The sequence below is a fragment of the Solanum dulcamara genome, chromosome 3 (genome assembly GCF_947179165.1).
Source record: "Solanum dulcamara chromosome 3, daSolDulc1.2, whole genome shotgun sequence".
Taxonomy (NCBI): Eukaryota; Viridiplantae; Streptophyta; class Magnoliopsida; order Solanales; family Solanaceae; genus Solanum; species Solanum dulcamara.
In genome coordinates this window covers 12,576,928-12,603,037 of record NC_077239.1, presented here as the reverse complement: position 1 = coordinate 12,603,037, position 26,110 = coordinate 12,576,928, and the positions used below count along the sequence as shown (strand labels likewise).

Genomic DNA, 26,110 nt, shown 5'->3' with positions numbered 1-26,110 from the left:
TCTTACAAACAACACCTCTTTATTAGGGAAGTAGGTTTTGAGCGGCTCATAATCTTGATCCACTGGATTTTTTGCGAAGCGGTCAGCCAAGGCTTATACTTTGATGGCTTTTTGTGTCACGTACACAATGTCAAACTCGCTCAACAAAATTTGCTATTTTTCCAATTTACCTGTAGGCAATGGCATTACTCTATAGCAATACACTTCCCATGGAGTGATAAATGTTCTTTTTTTTGCATCATCTTCATTCATCGGTATCTGGTGATATCCCGCAAGGTAATCGATAAATGATTGCAACTCATGTTTTGCAAAATTATCAATGAGTATATGAATATTTGGGAGAGGAAAATCATTCTTAAGACTAGCTCTATTAAGATCTCGATAGTCCACACATATTCTGATTTTCCCATCCTTTTTGGCACTGGTAATATGTTGGCCAACCAAGTAGGGTAATTTTTAACCCTTATAATATTCACCTCAATCTGCTTGGTTACCTCATCTTTGATCCTTAGACTCAAGTTTTGCTTGAACTTTCTTGTCTTTTATTTAACAGGTAGGCAAGTGGGATCAATTGGTAGTTTTTGTGAGATGATATCATTGCTTAACCACGGCATATCATCGTACCACCAAGAAAATATATCGACATACTGCCTAAGTAATTCTATTAACTCCTTCTTTCTTTCAACCTCTAAATGTATGCTAATTCGTGTTTCATTCACAGTTTCCTCATCTCCTAAGTCGACAATCTTTGTTTCATCCATATTAGGTTTCTTCTGACTTTCAAGTTGCTCGATCTCCTGTGGTAGCTTTTCAGGCATCATTCTTTCATCATATTCTTCATGATCAAGTTTATTAATTTTACTTTGCTCGATGGATTCGTTACATGTCATAACCGTTGAACTAGGATTTTTATTAATATGAGCGCTGAAAAGTATAAAAGGTAAGTAAAATAAATAAGTGGGTAAAATAATGAGATAATTTTACAAAAACTAAAGACTTTTATTTAAAAGTGTTCTAGCTTTTTAGAAAAAGCAAGAGACAATAAGGAATCAAGAATGATTCAAGACTCGACTTTGATCATGCAAATTTAAAAATACCAAACTACTTTCCACACTACCAGGACTTTGTCAAAACATGGATTGACTGATGGTCTAATTCTGCAAGCTTTCTCCAGGCTTGGAATCACGGATGGTCAATTTGCTGAGATCTATCTCTTTCTCTTCTCTAATAATGGCCATGAACAAATTTTGCATTCCTTCTGCGATGTCATCATCAACTTCTTGATCAAAAATTAAAGCTTGTTCTAGTACAAACATTTTCTTGCTTGATCCTGTATTGTGGACTTCTCCTAATCTAGGTTCATATTCGAGTCCAATGGAGCCTTTATGATACTTTAGTTGGATTGGTTCAACTATGCCAGTGGACTTGGGTCCAAGCCATGTCTTAGGCTAATACCCATATTTCAACATCTCAGACACGACCATCTTCGCTGCTCCTAACTATTTCACATCAACCGACTCTACTTTCTCGTCAACCCTTACAGCTTGTATGATTTCTAAAGTCTAAAAAGTGGTCCATCCAACTCCTCAGTGACCAGAACATATTTTATAGAATAGATGGGGTGATTGAGCTCCCCATGAATGGTAACTTCTATGTGACCCCGCTCAAATTTTACATACTGATGAAGAGTCGAAGGAACTGATTTTTCCATGTGGACCCATGGTCTTCCCAGCAATAGGTTATAGTTGGATGACACATCCATCACTTAAAATAGAATGGGGAATTTTATTGGGCCTACTTGCAATGTAAGACAGATTTCTCCAATGAAGCTTCTCCGCGCTTCATCAAAAGGTCTAACTTTCACACGACTTTCTTCTACATCTCCCATATTCAAGTTTAAAACTCTTAGAGTTGTAAAAGGTAGATGTTACATCCAAAACCACCATCAGTACTCGAGTGACAATCTTATCACAATATTTGACTGCGATATAAAGTGCTTTGTTGTGTCCAGTCGCTTCTGCCTGTAGCTCATCATCTTAGAAAGAGATTATGTTAGCTTCCACCATTCGTCTAATTATTGTAGATAAGTTTTCACTTGTGGTTTCTTTTGGAATACAAACTCCATTTAAAACTTCCATCAAAGCATTCTTATGTGCCTCAAAACTCATTAGTAAAGACATTATGGATCTATGGGTCGGCGTTTTCTTCAGTTGCTCTTCGACTGAATAGTCTTTTGGCTGCATCTTCCTCAAAAATTCAATGACTTCAGCATTGATAAAATTCTTCTTTGGATTCTGTTCCTTCCCAAGAATTCCTCGATTCAGATCCTCTGGAGCATAACACCTTCCCGACCTAGTTATTCCATGAGCCACAACAACGTCAATCATCTTGCCGTTAGCTTTTGCTTTATAGTCCCATGGGACTTCTTTGTTGCCAAACTCAGGCTTTATAGCAACCTTAGTGGTCACTATAACTCTTGGGAGATATGATTGGACAATTAGAGGTTCCCTTAGCTGAACAGTGATAACAAGTTGCGTTGGAGATGCAGTGACAACTTCTTTGGGATTCCAGATAGGCATGTTCCTTCTAAGTTGTACTCTTCTGCTAGAGTAATCATGTTGACCTCTCGATTCTTATGATTTGGCAATGCGTTGTTGTTTACATTCAAAAGTGTTGGAGTGCATTTTATTATTCCTCTTCTGATCAAAGACTCAACCTGGTTCTTTGAGCCATAACAATCTTCTGTGTCATGTTCTTGGATTACCAAGTGGTAAGCGCATTGCTTGTTTCCATCAAAATTAAAAAGGGATTGGATCAAGAATTTTTCCTTCAACGGGATATATCACTCTTGCTATCCTCAGTCTTTCAAACAATTAGGCATAAGGTTGGAAATAGGTGTATAGGTGCGAGTATTTCTGGCTTCAAGATTTGAACGCGGCCTTAGCGGATATGTTGGTCTATTTTGGTTGATTGGTACTTGGAATGGGACATGTGGTCTTGGTGGATTTTGGTATGCTGGTGCTTGGGGTGGATTGTAGTGTGGTTTGGTATTATATACTGGGTATGAGACGTATGGAGTATGTGCAATGATTTGGGGACTGTTGGGGTATCGGTAGGATGGTCCTCTATACTAGTAAGTGACAGCTGAAATATCCTCCCTTTTCTTCTTGATTCACTAATGGACCTGATTGTATGGCCTTACTTGCAACTTACAATGCGGCCATGGACTGAATTTTACCCGATTTGATGTTTTCCTCTATAAAATCCCCCATCTTGACCAATTCTGCAAACTTTTAGCCCATCATCGACATCATCTTGTCAAAGTAGATACCCTCTTGAGCTCAAATAAAGTACTTTGAGAGATCACTCTCATCCAATGGTGGTTAAACCCTAGCAGCCTCGGTTCTCTAACTTTGTGCATACTCTTGGAAGTCCTCATATGGTTTCTTCTGTATGTTGGCCAATGAGAACCTATCCGATATGATTTTGGTATTAAACCTAAAGCAATTCATGAAATCCTCAGCCATATCCTACCAATTATACCATTTATGAGGACCCAGGCGCATATACCAAGTCAATGCTTCTCTACACAGACTTCGAATGAATAACTTCATTCTTAGATTCTTATTTCTCCCTACACCAACTAACTTGTCACAATATACCCTCAGATGTGCATGAGGATCGCCCTTTCCATCGAATATGTCAAACTTTAGTGGTTTGTATCCTAACGACAAGTCAATATCTGGGTGGATGCATAAGTCATCATAATCTAGACTTTGTTCCCCTAGTGACCTTCAAGTTTTTCAATGCCTTTCTTAGACCATGAAGTTGGACATCTATCGACTCATCTTCTTTCGACCGAGCATCCTTCTCCATCTCTGCATATTGATCAACCTCATACAGGAACCTTGACCATAGCCGGTATCATGAAAGTAGGAGAATTAATGTCATATATAGGTGGCATATATGGATCGTAAGGAGCGTAGATGTGTGCCCCAAATATCTAAGGTGTTGTTGGGTAGGTACGAATGGTGGGGTCTTGAGTAGAAAGGTCAGGAGCAATCCTGATTATAGATGGAAGAGTTAGTGGGGCTTGACCATGAACAGGAGCATATTGGATTTGTTTAGGCACATTTGGTAAATCATTAGAAGGCAAGTCAGTTCTTGGAAAGTAGGTGGTCATCTTGAAAGTTGGGAGTGTTAATAATCCCCCTCAAGCTGGAGAGTGTAAAATGTTGAACACTCCCAACTTGTTCATCAAATAGGAATGATGCACTTTACTTAGCCTTTTGGTTAACAAATTTGTTTGTTGCTCTTCAATTCTTACAAACACTATCTTAGTGAGTCCTTCTTTGATCTTGTCCCGAATGAGATGACAATCTATCTCGATATGCTTTGTATGCTCATGAAATATTGGATAGCAGTGATTTGTAAAAAAGTCGTACTGTCACTCTTGACTGTCACTTATTGTGTTACTTGTACTCTCAGCTCTTGAAATAAGCCTAATAACCATGTAATCCCAGCCAGTGTTGATGCTAGGCTTCTATACTCTACTTCTGTAGAGCTCTTTGACACTATCTGTTTCTTCTTAGATTTTCCAGGCACCGGTGAACTTCCAAAATTGATTAAGTGGCCTGTCACAGACCTTCTAGTGTTTGAGCATGCTACCCAATATGAGTCACACCAACATGGAAGCTCTTGACTAGGTAGTGAACTCATGAGAATACCTTGCCCTGGTGCAAGTTTGAAGTATCTCACTACTATGATAATAACTTCCTAATGAGATTGTTTAGGCTGCTGCATATATTGTCTTAGTGTCTGCACAGTATAGCTAATATCTAGCCTTGTGATGGTCAAGTATAATAATTTTCCCATCAATCTCTCATAAGAACCAACATCTACTAATAAGGCATCACCTTAACTTCCTGTTGCTTCATTAAATACTGCAGTGGTTTACCTGACATTGATCTTCAAAGGTGTAGATGAAGGCTTTGCTCCACCAAGTCCCATATCTAAGATTAATTCTAACACATATTTCCTCTGATTCAACTATCTTTTATACTTTGATCTCAACACCTTTATACCCAATAAGTACTTAAGATCTCCTAAGTTTTTAACTTTGAATTGTTTGTGAAATGCTTCCTTTGTCTCATTGATCATTCTCCTGCAACTTTTTGTGACTAGTAGATCATCTAAGTAGATAATAATAATATTTGCATCTTGTTTCTTTGTAACTAGGAAATAGTCATGATTACTTTGAATAAAACCATTGCTAACTAATGCCTCGATTAGCTTTATGTTCCATTTTCTTGAGGCTTGTTTAAGTCTATACAATGACTTTTGCAGCTTGTATACTTTAGTCTCCCCCTGACTTCTGAAACCCTCAGGCATTTCTATGTAGACCTCCTCACATAAATCACCTTGTAGGAATGCATTAAAGATATCCATTTGGAATAGGTCCCATCATTTGGATGCTGCTAAAGCAATAACAGACTTGACTGGGACTATCTTGGCCACAGGAGAAAATGTCTCACGGTAGTCAAGACCTTCTCTTTGACTGTACCCTTTTGCAATCAGTCTATCCTTGAATCTTTCCACTTCTCCATTTGCTTAAAATGTGATCTTGTAAACCCATTTAGTGCCTATTGTGTTCTTTCCTTCAGGAAAATCAACAACCTACTATATCTTGTTGTCCTCCGGGGCTTTAATCCCCAACTTCATGGCTTCAATATATCTAGAATCTTTAGCAATTCTTTAAACGTTTGCGGTTCCACAAGGGAGGAAAACTTTTTAAGATAACTTTGACATTTGGGACTGGTCTTGTCATATGATAGATAGGCAGACAATGGGTATAAACTAGTGGTGTAATTTTCCTTTGACTTAGACTTGCTAAAATAGTCTTTCATCCATATAGGTTGTTTAGTCCTCCCAGATATTCTTCTAGCACCACCAGCATCTGTAGGACACCTCATTTTTGGGATAGAGTTGTCTTCGGGGATATCAGTAAGATCACCACCAATCTTTACAGGATCCTGCACTCCATGATCTAACTCAGGATCTCATATCTCTTCTGATGGCATAGCAGGTACTAACTCTGAGGGTGAAGAAGGCATGGTACTATACCAACTACACTCATCTGTATCTAAGGGAATAAATAGATCTTCATGGGAACTGGAGATCAAGGTACACAGTAAAGATAATGAATGAAAAGGAAAAAAAATCTTTAAAAACAACATTCCTACTAACAAATATATTTCTTGAAATCATGTCAAGAAGAATATAATCCTTTTGTTCCTCTGAGAAGCCAAGAAGTACAACAACCTTTGCTATTGGCCCAAATTTATCTCCCTTCACCAGGTTAGTTGCATAACAAAGACAACCTACTACTCTTAAATGAGTGAGTGAGGGACTTTTGTGATAGAGCAATTCATAAGGAGCACTTCCTTCTATGGCAACAGAAGGAAATCTATTCATCAAATAAACAGCAGCTTTGATCCCCAATATCTAAGAGGAATCATGGCCTGAAATCTCAAGGCTCTAGCCATGTTTAGAATTTATCTATTTTCTTTCTACTGTGCCATTTTGTTGTGGAGTGTATAGACAACTACTTTGATGGATAATGCCTAAGTCTAACAATAGTTCATTGCATTTGGTATTGAAGAATTCACTCCCATTGTCAGATCTTAACACCTTAATCATCTTTCCAAACTGATTTTGTATCATATATAGGAACTGTCTAAGAACAATAATCACTTCAAATTTTAAATGCAGCAAATAAACCCAAGTAAATTTGAAAAGATCATCCACAATAATCAGGAAATAGTTTTTCTTATCATAAGTAGGCACCTTATAAGGACTCTAAAGATCCATGTGTACAAGTTGAAAGGAAAAATCAACTAGAAGTACTAATGGAGGACTGTAATCTAACTTGCTTTGCCCATAGACATATGTGGCAATTATTATATGTAATAGTAGTAGTGCTAGTACACTTATTCACCTATGGAATTTTCTGCATAATTGTGGATGAAGGATGTCCTAACCTCATGTGTCAAACACTATGATCTTCACTATTACTAGACATGTGTGCTGCCTTCAATTCAGCAACTACTATATCATGTTTTGTGCCTGCATCAATCAGATATAAACCTCCTTGCTCTCTACCAATCATCTTCACCTTGTCATTGTAAAAATCCTGAAACAAACAAAATCCAAGGAAAAAGGCGACAAAGAAAAAGAGCTCTTTAGTCACTTTTTATACTGATAAAAGGTTAAGCCTAAATTCAGGGACATATAACACATCCTTCACTGTATCCTGACCAAATAGATTTGCATTTCTTGTGTGGATGATCTCAGTCTTCTCTCCTGTAGATAAATGCACTTTTTCTTTCTTAGAAATATCTACATTAACACTATCCTTTAATACCTTTTATTTGTATTGTAATGATGTGTAGCTTTAGAGTCAGTGATCCATTCATCTTTTGGAGAATGAGACATAGACATTAAAAAAGTAATAATACCTACCATATTAGCTTGATGTCCTCCTGATTCCTTATTCAACATGCCTAATATATGTCTGTATTGTTCATCAGTAAAAAGATTGTAAAATTGTCCTTGTCTGTTATGATGACCTCCTCCGGGATTTTTAAATGTTGATGCAACATCAACATGATTTACAGTTGGTGGCGATTCCCTTCTCCAGCTATAAGAGTTACTTGCATTCCTTCTCCATCCTTCTGAATTACCACCATTCTTCCTTCCTTCTGAGCCATTTCCACCTCTATATGGGTTTCTAGGTGGATAACCAATAAGTTTATAGCAAGTCTCCCTTGTGTGGCCCTTCATTTTACTTTAATCACATTGCTTGAATTGCTTTCTTCCTTTGAAGTCTCTACCTTTTCCTGCTTGCAGGGTCATACCACTTGTCTGCATTGCCAAGGACTCTATCTTCTCAGCTGTCTTGGTAGTCATGTTTGCTAAAGCTACTTGCGGACTTTAATCCTGAATGATCATGGCATATTCTACCCTAAGGATGATGCTACTGACTTCATGAGGATCTGCCTTCTAACTTAGTCATAGGATTAGTTCATGCCACTAAGAAAATGCAACAATCTATGTTGACTCATATGTTCAATGTATTCTTTCAACTTCTCACAGCCACAACTTGGTGATAGGACTAACACAGTATAGTCATGCCATAATTCCTTTAACTTTGAGAAATACATTGAAACAGAACTTGTACCTTGCATCAGAGTTGTGATTTCCTTTTGTAGTTGCCATATCCTTACCCTATTCACCTTATCAAATCTTTTCTTCAAATCTTCCCAAACCAGATGCGCATTTGATGCATAAACGATTCCATTTAGAAGATCTTTAGAGACTATGTTCATTATCCATGATAGGACAATTGCATTAAGCATTTTTCATAGTTCATGCAATTCAGCATTGTACGAAGCCTTTTTGCAAGCTCCATTCACCAATCCCAGCTTTCGTTTACCTAGCAATGCAATTCGCATCGATCTACTTCATAAATCATAGTTTTCAAATCCACTAAGTTTCACCGGAACAAGGACAGATCTTGGAGTATCTGTCGGACCTAGAAACAAAGGATGAGTCATCAATTTTTTTTCCAGCCATTTAAGTAGCAGAATAACAAGCTTGTGCTTCAATGAGGTATAAATCAATCAATTAAGCGATGAACACCTGAGATCTACTGTTCTAATACCATGTGAAAAGATGAACTATGAGCGTCAAGCTTAGCTCAAGTAGTTCTTGAATGCAGATCAAAACCTAGAGAGAGAATTATTGGAGAAGATATTTTATCAGTACATGAGCTAAATATATAGAATTGAAAGTTGCACTAACCGCCTCATCTAACTTAACAGTTGTACAATTAACCACTAATCTAACTAATTGTAACAATATTAACAACCTAACTCTGCCACGTTTTAATATTTACATCCTCCTGGTTAAACAGAAATTCAACAAATTCCTCAACTGGTGCAAAATCACTGTGTCCAATTTCATGAATACTACCATCCCTTCTTTTATTAGAACTTTTATCTCTTGGAGTTGAATTAATAGTAGCATTACGAGTTCCATTGAACATATATGTCAACACGCATAGATACAAAATCACAAAAGGAAAAAATTCATACACTTGTACCCGCAGTCAGATAGTCGACATGAGGAACTCGCGAGGTCCATTTACCGGACAACACTAGAATGAAATGCTCTAGATGCAATATCTTGTATTGGATAACCTCCTATGGAAATACCCTAGATACCCTCTATTGGAATTTATCCTTTCACTTCCACAATGTTCATGTGCTTGAATGTCTATGTCGATGTAATATATATTTCAACACAAGATTCAATTTCCAAAAATAACATCCATAAAATTCGTTTCACAAAATTTGGGATAATTTTAAACTTGAACTTAATTTGTGATGATTTAAAAACATATTTTAATTCTTAATAACTCTTTCTTTACCTATTACTTAAATTCATTTGAACTTGAAAGTTTTTAGTTGAACCTATAATTTTTTTAGAAGATTCTAACATTAGCATAAAGAAAAAACCTATTAAACCCATCAAATAACCAACAAAAGAAAATGATAAATGCACCAAAAAACTACAAGACAACGGTACTTTTTACACCCAAAGCAAACGAATGCTAAAATTGAGCTATTTATGATAGTTTAATGGCAATTTTGCCCCTTTTTTGCCATGCTGGACTGCCATGTCAGAATCTAAATGGCTTATGTGCTAACATCATAAGGGTATTTGTGGTCAAAAAATAGACGGAAAGGATTTTTTTGATACCAAACACAAACAGAAGATAAATGTGACCTATTTCAAATAGTTCAAGGGTAACTTTAGCCCTTTAAGGTTTTCGATAAAAATAAACTTGCACGAGTATTATTCAAGTAACAAGGACGACAGCTTCCTTCTAAATTTCACATAAATAGACTAAAATTTACCAGCACAAAAAGAAAGACTTAAAATGGTATTCCTGAACATGTACAAATTATCTCATTTGCCAGCAGCATTTTTCCATAAACTGCAAAAAAATTTACCAAGCTGATTTATTACTATAACAATAAACTTGACTCCAATTGTGCATCGATCTCTTCCAAGGAGACGAGGCCATTGAAAACTTGTCATCCAATGGCAAAAGGGACAGTGAAGGTAAACTTGAGACGACGACCCATCAAACAGGCAAAAAAAGTTAGTGAGGACTTTGGAGTAAGATCAACTGCAGACAGGTGTTTCCCTGGTGTTACGCTGCATGAAGAGTTAATTTCACGTATGGTTACTTAACTTTCCTCACTATAACAGTAGGTAAAGTTCAATTACTTTAAAAAGACAAAAACGTAGGTTTACTGTTGTAGTGGATAAAACTCAGTGGTCATATGTGAAATTAACTCAGCTCCTTGATCAACATTTCTTTTGGGACCTTTAAACTTAAACTATTTGTATCCCATCCAGCATCAGTTAGTTGTTGTAGTAGATCAGGAAATCTATCTCTTAATTCGACCAAGCTCTGTTCAAGTCGATCAAAGATATTATCTGACCAGCCCCAGTTTTGATATAGCCAATAGGTTTGCCATACACTTCGAAACACGGATAGGCTTGTGGCTCCTTCCTGCGGGGAAGTGAGAAGAGACATAAGCATTGCAAGTAAAGTGAGCGCTCTGTTTCTTAAGCAGAGTATAATTAATCCATACCTTGAAAGATACAAAGACCTGAAAATGTGTTAGCTTTTGTTGATTTACTACAAGAAAATATTCTTCCTCCTTGTACATATGAAGGAGCTGCTTGATTTGCTGCAAAGAATGAATCAAACATCACCTTTCAAGAATACAGTCATGGATTTGAGTAACACATCAAAAGTTCTCTGAATCCATTTGCAGATTCTATTGAACAGTTCACTTCACTTCATGAAACTGACATTAACTGCTATTCTTACATTATTCTGCTATTATCAACCCAGGATATAAGTTACTTCATAAGCATAAGCCAACTAAACTGGTCATAAAGCTATATATGGGCCAAGAAGGCTATATACCATGGATCTGTATTTGCCCCCATTGATCATCTCCTCCAAAGATACCTCAAAAATAATTTGTGGCCTTAAGAATCTTTGCCACAATAAGATGCTTTCCATCCTATTGCATTCATTGATTCCTGGTCCACATGGAGTAACAGGCCTGACTTACTGCATAGAGCTAAAGATTGCACAGCAAACAAGACTGAGTTTACCTGGAACTGTACAGTGTAACACATGAGAGTTCACTAATATGCGAGCCCGTTTGAGATTTATCTGCACACAAACAGAGTAATCAGAAGTCAACATGCCAAGGAAATTCAGAATTCCAAATTTCTGTTTCTTTATCGTTCGTTGTACTCGCTTAGCTGTTCCGTATATATGGATAAAGAAAGCTTTGGGAAATCTTATTGTCTAAAAAAAGCTTTCAGAAATCTTATAGAGCCAGTATATCGAACATCAGGGACCCTTCTTGTGGTCTACTAAATAGGTGAATGATGTCTTGCTCTTAACTTATGCTCAGGGTCCACAAAAAAAGATGAAGATGAGAAGGCGGAGTGTTAAAGAAATTTTAAATATTACTTGATAGTAGTGCCAAAAACATTTTGTTGCAAGTCAAAATGGCTATTCAGTATACTGATAACTAAGAATAAAGTCTCACCGTGTTGAATTGCAGAACTGAAAGAGACTGATAGCGAAACCAAAGATGTAGGATCCGCACACTTAACCATGTTAGTGCCAATGTAGGATAAGACTTTGAGATACCAGGTGTATCCTGCATCACATTTTCAGTAATTACAATTTTCAGAAGAAAAAGTAAGATCTAACTCTGCTGTTATGAAAAAGATGAGGATTATATTGGCCGAGGAACCTTAGAAAGTTATCATATGATGGGACAGACCTAGCTTGTAACCATATAAAACAAACATATGTCATACCAAAGCTAGTATGCCGAGAGAAAGACCCAGCAGCTCAGCAGCTACTTCCCAGACTTCCTCCTGTCATCAATATTAGGTTATCCAAATATGTTACAAGGAAAGGAAAGGCATGCCAGCATACAAACAACTACCCTATCGAAGTCAAACATCATATGAAGATTAAATTTGGCAAATCCAGTTCACTAGATCTGATCCATGGCAGAAATATTCAAGTAATACCTTTGCTGCTACGTCTCCCAAATTTCCAGCAATAGCAAAGTGGTTTTGTATAACCCGGAATGAAGGGTCCTTTAGCCCTCTAGCTACAGCCTACTTAAAAAATACCAACACTTGAGAAACATCAAAAAAATGACTTAGTACACAACTCGAGAAAAGAAAGATATATATAAGATTCATAGAGAACTTCTACACAAAGAATACTGCTCACGGAATCATTTCCCAAGGATGCATGAAGACTGACTATATTTTTCGTTAGCTAAATACCTTCGCAAGATTTCCAAGAGATGCTAAAGGTAGGAAATAAGATGGATAGAGAGGGGTACAGAGATCAAATATACTGCAAAAAAAAAATCAATTCCATCAGTTCATTAGAACCAATAAACTTTGATGTACCCAAGAAAGACGAATATTTGCAATACCTTCCTGCACTGCCAATGAAATCTGCATACATGCGCCATTGTTTAGGATCATAATCAAAAATATTGCCAAACCGCCCACCTGGAAGACATCAGACTTTACTAATAATTTTAATCAGATAAGTCCTTAACTCTGTTCTTATTCTTATTTTAAACTACCAGACCAATGAAAAAGCGTCCAAGGGCACCAATTCCATCCTTTGAAACCCATCTGCAAAAACAATAGGACAACCACTAAACTATAGTGCATGCTATGAACTTAAAAGCACAACGCTATCCAAGTTTCCTAGTAGCAATCAGCGTGAATCATAATAACATATGAGGCCAGTGGCGGAGGCAGAAATTTTATCAAGGGGGTTCAAAAAAAATCAAGCATGCCTAAAACTAAGCCTACAAATATGCCTAAAATTAGAAAGGAAAAAAAAGTGTGGTTAACGAGATTTGAACCCGCGAACTAGCACAGCTGGGCAAACTATTGAACCCCTTTACCACTAAGCTAAACCATTTGGATTATGCTTAGGGGGTTCAATGATAAATATATACACGCAATATTGAATTCCTTAAAGTCAAGGCCACATTGCATGCAGATAAAACGCTGATGAAAATGAACAGTACCTGATGGCAGCAGCAGAAGCAGCTGCGGAAGTTCCGGAGAAAGAGCCCACCCCAACCGCCTGGATGTTAGATATTAATCAGTACACAATATGTCAGAATCAAACTGAAAGCACGTGGGCATGAGTCCAACGATCATAAAATATGTTAGCAGCTCCTAAGCCCAATATAACTAGGATAAAGTGTAATAACATGATTCACATATATACATGGGACGCATCATTAAATAAAAGCAACAAACTTGACAGTTGAATAACATTGAACCTTCTGGAGAAGATGAGAACTCAAAGATAAGTGTCAAAAGGCAAAAAAGTGAGAGAGAGAGAGAGACCAGAGGCAGATCGAAATGAGAGCCACTGAGCAGAGAACAATTTGTAAGATAATAAAGTAAAATTATATTAGACTCTGTTTCATTAGTTTGTCAATGATTTTCATTTAAAAGGTCACGATCCTGGCAAGCAGTTGCAGATTTTACAAGCACTTTAACATACCCAAGTGGAACTAATGGCCTGAATAAGATTGACATGCCTTTAAGAGACTTGAAGTCACCAGCGTGTGACAGATCCATCCAGTTACATTGGTTGGGAACTGAAGCAACATGTAGTCCAAGTAATCATCTGAAACTGTATCTGCAACGATAGTTCATATAAAACATCTAAAAATTACTGATGGACTTAATAACCAATCTCTCAATGGTCAAAAGGGCACTTGGCCATGCACCCAAGGGTGTGGCCTAGTGGTCAATGAAGTGGTGGAGAATCCTGAGGTCTCATGTTCGAAACTCAGTGGAGACAAAAAAACACTAGGTGATTCTTCTCATTTGTCCTAGCCTTGGTAGACAGAGTTACCTAGTACCTATTGTTGGTGGGAGGTGGCAAGTATCCCATGAAATTAGTCGAGGTGCGCGAAAGCTAGTCTGGACACCACGGTCATCAAAAAAAAAGGGCACTTGGCATGTAGGAACATAAAAACTAGAAATATAGTTAAAAGGGAAATAAGAAAGAGAAGAAGAAAATGTAAACAAATAATATGATGTTTGTTACCTGGAAAACCTGATGGTAACACAAAATCCTTGATAACCTTAGGGAGCCAAGATAACTCCATGCCAGAGATATCAAGATCTTGGGATCCAGTAGTTGTGGGCACATGCTCCTCAAGAAACATTTTCATTTCAGAGTCATTATCTATAACATACCTATCCATAGGAATCAATTCTAACATGGTCAAACATTCGAGAGAATGGTTACTATTCATGTCATTTTGCAAAGATAAAATGCTATTCATGTAGGCGGATGTAGTGTTCCAACTACAGGGTGTATTTTTGACACGTAGTGTAGGCATATATGTGAAACTAGTAAAGTTTTAATAAATATTAGTTTTTGCGAAACCATAATTCTGATTTCTAATGGTGCCGCGAGTTCAGTGCTAAAAACCTTATGTCGAACTCATCATGTTTAAATCATGTATCCACCTCGGACTATTCATTCTTGATTACATACTCAGACCACACTAAACCCATTTTCAGTAAAATCAAGACTAGTAAAACATCAAGAAGTAATCTCCATCATTCAATCAGCACATTTTTTTATAGGTAGCATTCAATCAATAAGCCTAAGGAATGAAGCAAAATGTTGAAAAAATAGTTAAAAACATATACTCACCTTTTCAAATTTCCATTCCTGTACTTCTCCACCAGAATCACATGCCCTTTATCATTTTCCCTTTAATTAAGAGGATGAAGATGATTAGTCTACAAATATGCACCATTATCAACAAAGCCCCAATCCCATTACCAATCTTAGTTTGAAAGGAAATCAAAAGTATAGAATATCCATACCCAGATGAGTCTTTAATAGATTCTTCTCTACTGTTGGAAGAATCAGATTGTGGAGAAGAAGAAGTACACAAGAATTTAAAGGGTTGAGTTCTAGTTCCATTATAAAGGTTGGAACACGAAAAGGTTGAGATGGGGTAACTGAATTGCAGATAAAAAGCCATTCTTTCAGTTTTGAGGGAAAATGGGAAACAAAGTTTTGTCTCCGCCATTTTTCTCCATTGAAGCCTGAGAGAGTATCAAAGATTTCGCTTATCACTGAAAATGTTAAAACGGGCGGGCATGGGAGAATCCGAACCCGTATTGTACTTCATGCATGCTTAGTGATACACTAGCAAAAAAAATGTTTTGTTTTGCAAAAACTTTTAATCCAAAAAAAATTGAAGGAATATATTTTTTGAAAGATATTTTCTCTCAGAGTGTTATATGTTCTTTGTGTATGTAGTGAAACTCGATCCCAACAAGTGGATCAATTCATTAATTATGAATTCGACACGTGGAAGCATCAGTTCAAAAATTATGATCATAAATAAGTGTCTTTAATCTCATATTCATGCATCAGAACAATGACATCAATGAAGCATAGGAGCAGTGTGTGGTCGGATACTCCTCAGCTCTTAATTGTTTTTATCTTAAGAGGAAGAAAAGTCAAACTCGATCCTATTAGGTGGATCAATAATGAATTCTCTATGTGGAAGTATCAGTTCAGTTAAAATTCAAATCATGAATAAATATCTCTAATCTCATATTGATACATCATCAGACCGATGACATCAATGAAGTATAGGCGCACTATGTAGTCGGATACTCTTCAGCTCTTAATTATTTCTATCTTAAGAGGTAGAAAAATTATGTCTAATAATTTATTGATAATCGCTTATCATATTATTTTCGTTTTTTCTTATTTCAACAAAGAGAAGGTAAAACTTAAAGTTAGATTATTGCAGCACAATCTTAGAAATTACCACCTGGCTTTAGGATTCTAATATTAAAAATTAAAATAACCTTTTTAGTCATTCAACTATAGCACAATTTCTTTTCTTGAAGAGAAGGATGTCTATGTAATTATTTAAATAACAAAATATATTAGAAATGAATTATTCTTTTAATTACAAAGAAAATAAGTATTGTGAAGTCAAATTTGAAGAAGGATTATGTAATTATTCCTTTAGTTAAGGTCATAATTACTTTGTAGGGAAACTAGTCTAACATAAGTGACTTTATTAATATAAAATAAATAAATATAAATGACTTAATTAAATAATTTATTATTAGGTAACATTTAAATTACTAACTGGTTATTATGTCTTATTTATTTAATAATAGGTTTAAAACGACGTCCTATTATTTCTCCTAGTTTTTGACTTAAATGATCAACTATTTACAATATCTAACTAAAATAATATAGTTTCTTTAGTTCTTATCAAAATAAATTAAAAGAATTTTGTAGTCACGGTTTATGAATTATATTCTTTATTAAAAATATTTCTGGGCAAACCTAACGGTAGTAAACTACCCAACTACAACAATAACATAATACTCAGTGAAATTCATTAAGCGAGGTTTGGAGAAGACAGAGTGTACGCACGCATTACTACTACCTCGAGGAGTTAAAGAGGCTGTTTTCAAAATAGTATCAACTACCAAATTCAAAATTTATTTTTCAAGATCATCTAATTTAATCTCAAATTCTCAAACTCATTTTTCAACAAGATACTAACTACGGCAACAAAGGAAAATTTTAAAAAATAGATCACAAAGCTATTATTAGTTTTTTTTCCGTAAAGTCAAAATTATTTTTTTTAACACAAAATTCACAGGACTTTATTGTTACTAACATAAAAGTCGCATATAACCAAACGTTTAAGGAAAAATTACGTGGATAAACAAGCATATATTAGTTAATTAGCTAACATGCTATAGTTTAAATTAATTATGGCTCGCGACAAACATCTAGTTATAATTACAATTTAAGTTTTGTATAATACGCGTGATTATACAGTTGAATTTTATATAATTTGCGCGATTTATACAAACGTTGTGCGCGAATCAAATTGTATACAAACACTACAAATTGTATATCGAATTATACAAGCGTTCTGCATGAATTATATAGTGACTGTATGAATTATATAGTGACATATACAAACGTTATACAAAAACTACGAATTGTATAGCAAATTATATAAACATATACAAATGTTGCACGAATTATACAAACGATGTTATAACTATAACTACGAATTTTAATTAGCAAACTATAGGTATGAAGTATAATTAAAGTATTTTTTAGTGATTATATACGAAATTCCCCAAAATTTAACGTTTGATGGGCATTTTTCCCTTCTTTATCTAATAATAATAATGCATTTTAAAAAAGATCAATTCTACTCGACCCAATTTAAAATCTAAATTTGATGGGTGATAATCTTTTATTCTGTTTATGATTCATTTTTAGTTGAATAAATTCAAATCTTATTAAAAAAGAATCGCTCAAACCCACTTCGACCAAAATTCATATGCAAAAATTAAAATACTCTTATTCTTGTCTAAATTTTTGATACATAAGAAGCATATCATATGTTATATGATGCTAGTAAAATATAAAATTGTATTCTTTTGAATGAATAAAGATGTACTATTATTCTTTTCAATATCAATTCATGCATATATGATTTGATTTATAATAAGAAATACGAAAATTGGAATAATAGTAATTGATAAATTAATTTTCAAAATATTTTGGAATAATGTTTTGTTGAAGGACAAATCGCCGCTCAACTTTAAATGGATAATTAGGTAAATTAAATTTAACTTAGGATGTTTTCAATTTTAGTATATATATAGAGAGCCCGTTTGGATGGGCCTTAAGTTGGTCAAACCATCTTATAAACTACTTTTTAGCTTTTAGACGTATTTGCCTAATGCTAACTTTAAGCCATAAAGTTGAAAAGTTAGGATTTCTAACTTTTTTTTTCTAAATGCTTAAAGTCATTTTGTTTGACCATAGAAATTACTTTTAAATCCCTTATATTTTAACTAAATTCTCAAACTACCTTTTTTATTCTTTTAACCCTAAAATTCAAACACTTATTTTCAACATAAGCACTTTTATCCAAACACTCAACTGCTTATTTATAAAAATAACTTTCAGCACTTCAAAGTTTTAAAAACACTTCATACATAAAAGTTATTTTTTTAAGACCATCCAAACGGGCTCATACACTAATTGTTACTACTACTTACATCGAGAGTAACAATTTTGTAATAAAAATTTCTTTCAAATATATTCACGCTTTCAATATTTTAACTTCTTCATATGGGTTTTGGTCAAGTGCGATTGGATAGGTTCGTGATTTTGTATTTGTTTGATTAAAAATAAAATTAAAAAATTATCACCCATTGAATTTGTGTTTTAGATTTAGATCGGAATGAGGTCGATCTGTTTTAATTGAATTTATATTATAATATTAAAAATAAAAAATAGTAAAAAAAAATTACCCATCAAAGTTGAATTTTCGGCATATATTTATGTTGAAAACACAGTTAAATGACTTTAATGGAAAAAAAAAAACTCATAGTCATGTAATCATCTATGAAATTTACTCCGACAACAAGGCCCGTTTTCAGAATATTACCACAACCTCAAACCTAATGTGCATTCAAGCAAAAATTTTATAATGGCTTAAAGAATATAATAACTAAAATCATATTAATTGACATATTGGAATCACTAATTGAACCGCATGAAAATTTATGTAGGGTACTTAAAAATTTCTTGGAAAATATTTTTACAAATCATGCATATCTTTGATTCAAGTTTTCAAAACTCATTTGTTTTGGGTCTTAATTAATTGAATAGTAGAAGCGAGTATTCCCTCCGTCCCATATTAAATGAAGATTTTTTATTTTATACAGTGATTAAAAGTTTTACTAATAAATTGATTAATTTTACTATTTTTCTCTTTGTTCATATCAATGAACATAAAAATAAGTTAGAAAAAATATACATGAAGTATAGGAATAGCTAGTAATGAAAATTGTTCACATTCAATTAAACTTTCAAAGTTCATATTAATTGTAGGGATAAAATAAAAAAAATTAATTAATTATATCCTGATTTAGTTAGTGACCAAATAATATGAAATAACTATTATTAATTAGATGTTCATCTAATATGGGACGAAGGGAGTATTTTGTTAAGATAAGTCAGGAAAAGTAAAAAATTAATTTATATATATAATAAAGGAGAGTAGTTTGCAATGTGGTTAAGCCAAGTGGCAAGCCATTGAAAAGTCACTTGAAGATTTTAAGACAAAGTTAATAATAAATATTGTAATAAAAAATTTGAATTGAAAGACTAATAATATTTGAATCTGAAAATACATTAGATTTTTGAATTGAAAAAAAATTAGTTTAAAAATAAAAATACATAATAGAAGAGTTCTAAATGAACTTTTACTATTTCGTAAATTATTGTTTTTAGATATTATAAATATATTTAATCTGAATATTAAATATATTAATATTTAAATTTGGGAGTATGGATAATTTTAAAAAAAATATACTTCAATTAAAAAATTAAATATACTATTTATGTTCAATAATAACTTACAGAAATACGTATTTAAAAAAATTCATGACAGGCTACTTCATAAACTTATCATTGAGTTTTTATAAAATATATTTGATTACATTTGATTTAAATATTAAATAGAAAATAAAGATATGATATCAACGATAATAATAATCTTTAATAATAATAATAATAATAATAAAAATAATAATAATAGTAGTAGTAGTAATAATAATAATAAAAATAACAATAACAATAACAATAACAACAATAATAATAATAATAAAAATAATAATAATAATAATAATATTTGAATTGTATTTAAAAAATTAAAAATAAGGAAGAGTATTAAATTGATGTTCTTTAACTACTTAAATACCAAAGGCTGCTTTCGGTTGATTTCATAATGAGGTTGTTCACTACAAGCTATTTAACACATATATGATATTTGAATTTAAATTTAAATAAAATTTGAGTTGGAATGAAATTCTACCATCTTAACTTCTTTTTATATATGCTCCTACTATTATATCTAATATTAAATTTTTTCTCTTTTTATATTATATCTAATAATAAGCTTCTTTTCTTTTTATATATAAAGGATCATTAACTATACTGAATTTATTTACTTCATTTTTCATTTTCTAAAGTTTTTTTTATTTTAATATTTTTATTTTCGTATGTAGACTTCTTTTCATTCTTTTCTTTTGGCCTTAATATAAATAATTTGCAAATTATTATTATCTTTTGTAAATTTATATTTATCCGATCAATATAATTTAATATATTTAATTTAAATATTAAATAAAAAACAAACATATATTTATATATAATAATAATAAAGGAGAGTAGTTTGTAATGTAGTTAATAATATTTCATTTTTTGAACTAAAATATTGTTTTGCTCAATTGTTTTATCTTTCTATGTTATGTGTGTTTGGAAATTATTTATCTTATATTTATTTTAATAAATAAAATTTATTTTTATATAAGTATAGATAAGTCTATTATATTTATATATATTAAAAGAGAAAAATATAATAGAAAATAGTATCTAAATACTTTAACTGATATGAGTAGTAGTATTTATATTAAATAAAAAATAAAGATATAATAATAATAATAATAATAATAATAATAATAATAATAATAATAATAATAATAATAATAATAATAAAGAAAGAAAAGAAGAAGAAAAGAGAAAAAAATAAAGAGAGAAAAGAAGAAGAAAAGAGAAAAAAAGAAAAAAAGAAAAGAAGAAGAAACGAGAAAAAGAGGGAGAACATATGGGAAAAGGATTGATCCTCTTTTTATTCAGTTATTGTTAACTATAAAAATATATTTGGATTGTATTTAAAAAATTAAAAATAAGAAAGAGTAATAAACTGACCTTCTTTTAACATATAAATGTGATATTCGAATTTAAATTTAAATGGAATTTGAGTTGAAATGAAATTTTATCTTCTTAACCTTTTTCTTATACATGTTCCTATTATTATATCTAATATTAAGTTTGTTATGTTTTTATATATAGAAGATCATTATTTATATTGGTGAATTTATTTACTTTATTTCTCATTTTCTAAAGTTTTTTTTTGTTTTAACATTTTTATTTTCATATGCAGATGAGTGATGGTCATATAGACAAAATTATTTTCCTACTATATTCACGCCTGAAATCAAGTAAGTCATATTTCTTAGTCTTAACCAAATACCACATTTGAAAGATAAATATGAGGTCTTTGAAAAAATGAATACACTATGGACATTTGTGTAGACTTCTTCTCATTCTTTTCTTTTCGCCTTAATATACACAATTTCTAAATTATTATTATCTTTTGCAAATTTTTATTTATTCAATAAATATAATTTAATATATTTAATTTAAATATTAAATAAAAGATAAAACTATAATAATAATAATAATTAAAAAAAGGTGAGTAGTTTGTAATGTAGTTAATAATATTTTGTTTTTTCAACTAAAATATTGTTGTGCTCAATTATTTTATCTTTTTGATGTTATGTGTGTTTGGAAATCATTTATCTCATATCTATTTAATAAACAAAATTTATTTTTCTATAAGTATAGATAAGTCCATTATATATATTAAAAGAGAAAAATATAATAGAAAATAGTATCTAAATACTTTAACTGATATGAGTAGTAGTGGTATAATAATTATAATATTAACTGTTTTAAAAAATATTATTTTTAAATATTTATTTTGGAGTCTTTTTCTAATCTATATTTCATTTATTTTATTATGCATAGAAAAACTATCTATTCTAATTTCTATATTTTGATGTAAGAGAAAAGAAAACTCAACTGGTTATCGTTCGAACACAAAAAAATAATTTAATTCAAAGTTAAATTATAGAAAAGTAAAAATAATTAAAATACAATAGAGAAAATGTAAACACAGGGTTGGGGTGAAGGTATTTTTGATAATATAACGATGTGATTAGATAATACACATATTATTATTTATAAATTTTAAACAGAAGAAATGGAAGAAAAGTAGAATAAAAATTTAAATTATTTTTGGCAATCAAAAATCTTTATATTGTAAATAATATAATAAGAAAAAATATTAAATGCAAAAGCTTTATTGTTAATTACATAATTATTTTCACTCATATAAATTTCGATTAGAGGTAGGGGGAGGGTGAAAGATATTAACAATCTAATAGCTTTAAATTTTGAATAATATAATTAAAAATATGAAGAATAAAAGTCTTTTCTTTTTACAATTACATGAATATTTCTTTTTTGTATAAATTGGATTAGAGGTCGGGGTATTAGAGTCATCGGGTGGTGGAGGGGTCGTGGGGGTGGAGGTGTGGGGAGAGTAGAATATATTTTTTTATAAAAAAAAGATAAAAGAAATTGAGGGGTGGGGGTGAGCTTAGACCTTTTTCCTCCCTGTATTTTATTGAGAAATACGATGATAGTTGAACTTTTTTTTTTCAAGGTTATATGATTTTAACATGCTTAGACGAGATATTTCAATATGAAATGATTAAAAATATTAATTTAATATTATTTGCGTATCGCGCGAGTATATATACTAGTAAGGACGTGGGATAAAGACCCACAAAATTTACTTTTCTAGAAAAAGTCTCGTACAACTGACATCTCAAATTGGTCGGTTCGATTTTGAAGTTTATTAGTTTGACTTATTGATTATTAATTTATAAATTAATATGCTAAATCGTTATAGCACCATTAAAATATTGGCTTATGATTATCGATTTTTGGGTTATTGATCGTTATCGGTTCAATTCTCGATTTAATTGTTAAAATTTGACACAAAAAATATACAATTAAAAATCATTTAGAAACAAGGTGACAAACCAAATGAACCATACATATATGAGTTGACATTTTACATCTTGAGAAAATGCAAAACACTGACTCATTGTAGAATAACCGAGAGTTTAAGATAATTAGAGCTAAAATCTTGAAACTAAGCTCTAAGTCAAGGACTTTATATACCGAATGAAAAAAGGTATAAATATAATTTATTAATTTACTATCAGGTTATTGGTTAACTCGTTAACAAAAAACCTCAAATCATTAAAAATCGATAATTCAATAATAATAAAAATTAAAACCATTACTGAAACCGCTAAATTAATAACTCATTATCAATAAATCAATAACCTTTTTTTTTTTGATTCAGTTATCAATTTCGATTCAATTTTGAACAACCCTACCAGACACATATTAAAAAAAATCTTTAAATCGTTATTGGAATCCATACTTCGTAACTGATGAGTACGTAAACATAATTTAACATTGTCTATTGTCAGTCTTCTGTTAGTTGGAATTTTTTAATAAAATAATTCAAAAAACGTTACCGTGACATACGTTTAGTCTACTTTAATAAAAAAATTTAAAACTATATTATTTTTGTTAAATATTTTAAATAATAAATTATTTAGGTAAAAACATTTAAATTTTAAAAAGAATACACGCACACTAGTACTCCTAATCATTTTTTTTCTCCAACAAATTACTAAACCCTAAATCTCAATCTGCTCCAATTTAGGTGAGTTCTCAATTTAAACTTCCATTAGAAGTAGGTAGATTTGAATCCTTTTTCAAGTGGAAATTGGACTTTGCGCCCTGCCCTTTATATAAATCAACCCCTACTTATCAATCGCCACATTAACAACATCAAATTTTCAGCACAAATAATAAAAGCAGCAGGAAAATTAATGACAAGGTTACTACTTGGATCATCACCAATTGACAAGTTGGTGTACAACTGGTTGTACGACGTGATCAACAAGTCCGTTCAATGGCAAGATGAAATTTTCTTCTCCCTTTGTGCTTCGTATGCTCTCGTTTCAATTGTTGCGTTAATTCAATTAGTAAGAATTCATTTAAGGGTACCTCAATATGGTTGGACAACACAAAAAGTGTTCAATCAAATGAACTTTATTGCAAATGGTGTTGGTGCAATCGTCTTTGAATTTCACAAACACATTTTTCTGTTCTATCCTAATAAGGTCCTTCTGACTCGCGCAATTTTGGACCTACAAGGACTCCTTTTCTTTTCAACATTCACAATCCTTATTTTATTTTGGGCTGAGATATATCACCAAGCTACGAATAGTTTATCATCAACATATAAGTTGAGGATTTCTTATTTTTCGATAAATGGTGCAATATACTTGATTCAGGCTTGTATTTATATCGTGGTCGAGGACAATAACACAGTGAAATTATTACTATTCATAGGGAGGATATTTATAGAAATTATATCGTTTATTGCAGCATTGGGCTTTTTGATATATTCACCATCACTATATCACCTTCAATTCTTCTTCTTCTTCTTCATCACCCACCACAAAATATCACTAGAACCATTATCGAAAACCCAAATACAGAGCACCAGATTTTTATTTTTACAAAAAAATCTTAAGTTTTTTTCATCAACACCATTTGTAAGACCCAGAAGTCGAAAAGTCAAAACGAGGGAAATTGGAGGATTTTTGGACGGTGTCAATTCAAATGAGTCGACCTACGACTCGTAGAGGATTCTATGGATCGTAGGATGGATTTGTAGAAAGGATGCCGAGGAAGGAAAATTTGACTAAGTGTGGGTTGAGTCTATGACTCAATTGACGACTCGTAGGATTTGTTACAACTCGTAGAAATGAGTCGTAGGGTCAATGTCTGATTTATAAAGAATAACAAGCCTCAATACATTTGTTACGACTCAACAGGATGAGTCGTAGAGTGTTTGATGAGTTATAGATGGACTCGTAAGGTTGGATCCTGAGTTTTGATTTCTGACTAAGGGGAAGTTGACAAGTCGTTTATACGACCTGTAGAAGAGTCGATGACTTGTGGAAATGAGTCGTAGAGGCTGAGTTCAATTTCCAGTGGCTACTGGTTTGTGCAAGGGGAGTTTATGAATTGGGTCTATGACCCGTAGAGTTGATGACAATTCGTAGGAGCCAGTCATAGGGTCCTTCGACTAATTTTCATTAAGGGTATTAGCGTTCTTTCCCATTCTTGGTTCAATGAACCTGGACTCTTTTTGGGTATTATTCATAACCTATAACTACCCCCATTCTTCAAATTTCCCCTACTTTTATTCATTCTCTCAAAATTCTCTAATGCAAGAAGAAAAACTCTCCCAAGGACTTCATCTTCTCAAAGCTAGGGTTTCAAGTGTTTCAATCACTCAATCTCCATTGTTAGGGCTTTGATAGCTAAGGTATGTGGGTATTCATCCATGGGTTCCTTCCACCCATGGAGCCCAAAGAAATCTCTACTTTTCTACCCAATTCAAGTATGTATATTTATAGGCCTTCTCAATTTCCATTCAATTGCATGAGTTATGATTTATTCTATGATTACAAATCTATTTCAACATGAGTTGATGATAATTAATTGCATGAAATTGATGATTTTCTCATGAATTTTCTACAATGTTATCTAGGGTTCATGATCTCATGATGGGTCTTGTTTAATTCTTTTTTTTCAATTGCATGAATTAAGATTTAATTATTGTTTATTTACTCAATTAAGTATGAATTACTATTAAATTGCATGAGTTTTGATGTTTTATAAGTAATTTCTCTATAAAGCTATTTAGGGTTCATAAATTTCTTAATGGGTCTTTTCGATTATGATTCAATTGATATTTTCCTATATAATTAAGCATGATTTTCATTTAATTACATGATTTTAAGATGATTCCATATAGTCTTATGCATTATGCTATGATTTTCAATGATAAGCTATATATTATGAGCATGATTTGATAAGGCTTTCAAGCAAGTTACATGAAAGGTTTGAAATAATCTTTATGATGAAATGCAATTCAAGTATGAATGATGGTGGGTTCTTCTCACCTAAGTATGAATGTGTAATGACGAAAGGCATATACTCACGCTACATGAGACAAGATTAAGGAGCTATTCTATGATCATATTTTTTTATGAATGGTAG

At 32.4% G+C, this 26,110-nt stretch overlaps 2 protein-coding genes across 5 annotated transcripts; one reads left to right on the top strand and one right to left on the bottom strand.

Moving 5' to 3' along the window:
• Positions 1 to 9,852: 9,852 nt before the first annotated feature.
• On the bottom strand, positions 9,853 to 15,428 carry LOC129882414 (protein root UVB sensitive 5). 4 transcript variants are annotated; one of them, XM_055956703.1, is made up of 16 exons: positions 15,070 to 15,421; positions 14,894 to 14,953; positions 14,276 to 14,427; positions 13,761 to 13,861; positions 13,236 to 13,294; positions 12,785 to 12,831; positions 12,624 to 12,702; positions 12,469 to 12,541; positions 12,205 to 12,294; positions 11,986 to 12,045; positions 11,709 to 11,822; positions 11,263 to 11,323; positions 11,069 to 11,187; positions 10,728 to 10,826; positions 10,384 to 10,645; positions 9,853 to 10,284 (listed from the first exon to the last, which is right to left on the bottom strand). In XM_055956703.1, exons 1-15 carry the CDS (start codon positions 15,276 to 15,278, stop codon positions 10,421 to 10,423), a joined length of 1,548 nt encoding a protein of 515 aa, XP_055812678.1. In that variant the 5' UTR covers positions 15,279 to 15,421; the 3' UTR covers positions 9,853 to 10,284; positions 10,384 to 10,420. The 4 variants fall into 4 exon arrangements, with proteins under 4 accessions (XP_055812678.1, XP_055812677.1, XP_055812679.1 ...); XM_055956702.1 differs by having other exon boundaries at positions 9,853 to 10,645; positions 15,070 to 15,422; XM_055956704.1 differs by lacking the exon at positions 13,761 to 13,861 and having other exon boundaries at positions 9,853 to 10,645; positions 12,780 to 12,831; positions 15,070 to 15,423.
• An 8,237-nt stretch (positions 15,429 to 23,665) lies between these two features.
• LOC129883464 (tobamovirus multiplication protein 1-like) lies at positions 23,666 to 24,684 on the top strand. The gene has a single exon (XM_055958122.1). The coding sequence runs from the start codon at positions 23,863 to 23,865 to the stop codon at positions 24,682 to 24,684; it is 822 nt and encodes a 273-aa protein (XP_055814097.1). The 5' UTR covers positions 23,666 to 23,862.
• Positions 24,685 to 26,110: the final 1,426 nt, after the last annotated feature.

What these genes read in the sequence shown, in the direction of transcription:
- LOC129883464 (XM_055958122.1), top strand. Translation starts at nt 23,863, where the DNA reads ATGACAAGGTTACTACTTGGATCATCACCAATTGACAAGTTGGTGTAC.
- LOC129882414 (XM_055956702.1), bottom strand. Translation starts at nt 15,278, where the DNA reads ATGGCGGAGACAAAACTTTGTTTCCCATTTTCCCTCAAAACTGAAAGA. An exon ending in CTCTTGGAAATCTTGCGAAG is followed by an intron (nt 12,295 to 12,468) that starts GTATTTAGCTAA and finishes TTTTTTAAGTAG; the next exon opens with GCTGTAGCTAGAGGGCTAAA. An exon ending in CAGTTCTGCAATTCAACACG is followed by an intron (nt 11,324 to 11,708) that starts GTGAGACTTTAT and finishes GTTTGTGTGCAG; the next exon opens with ATAAATCTCAAACGGGCTCG.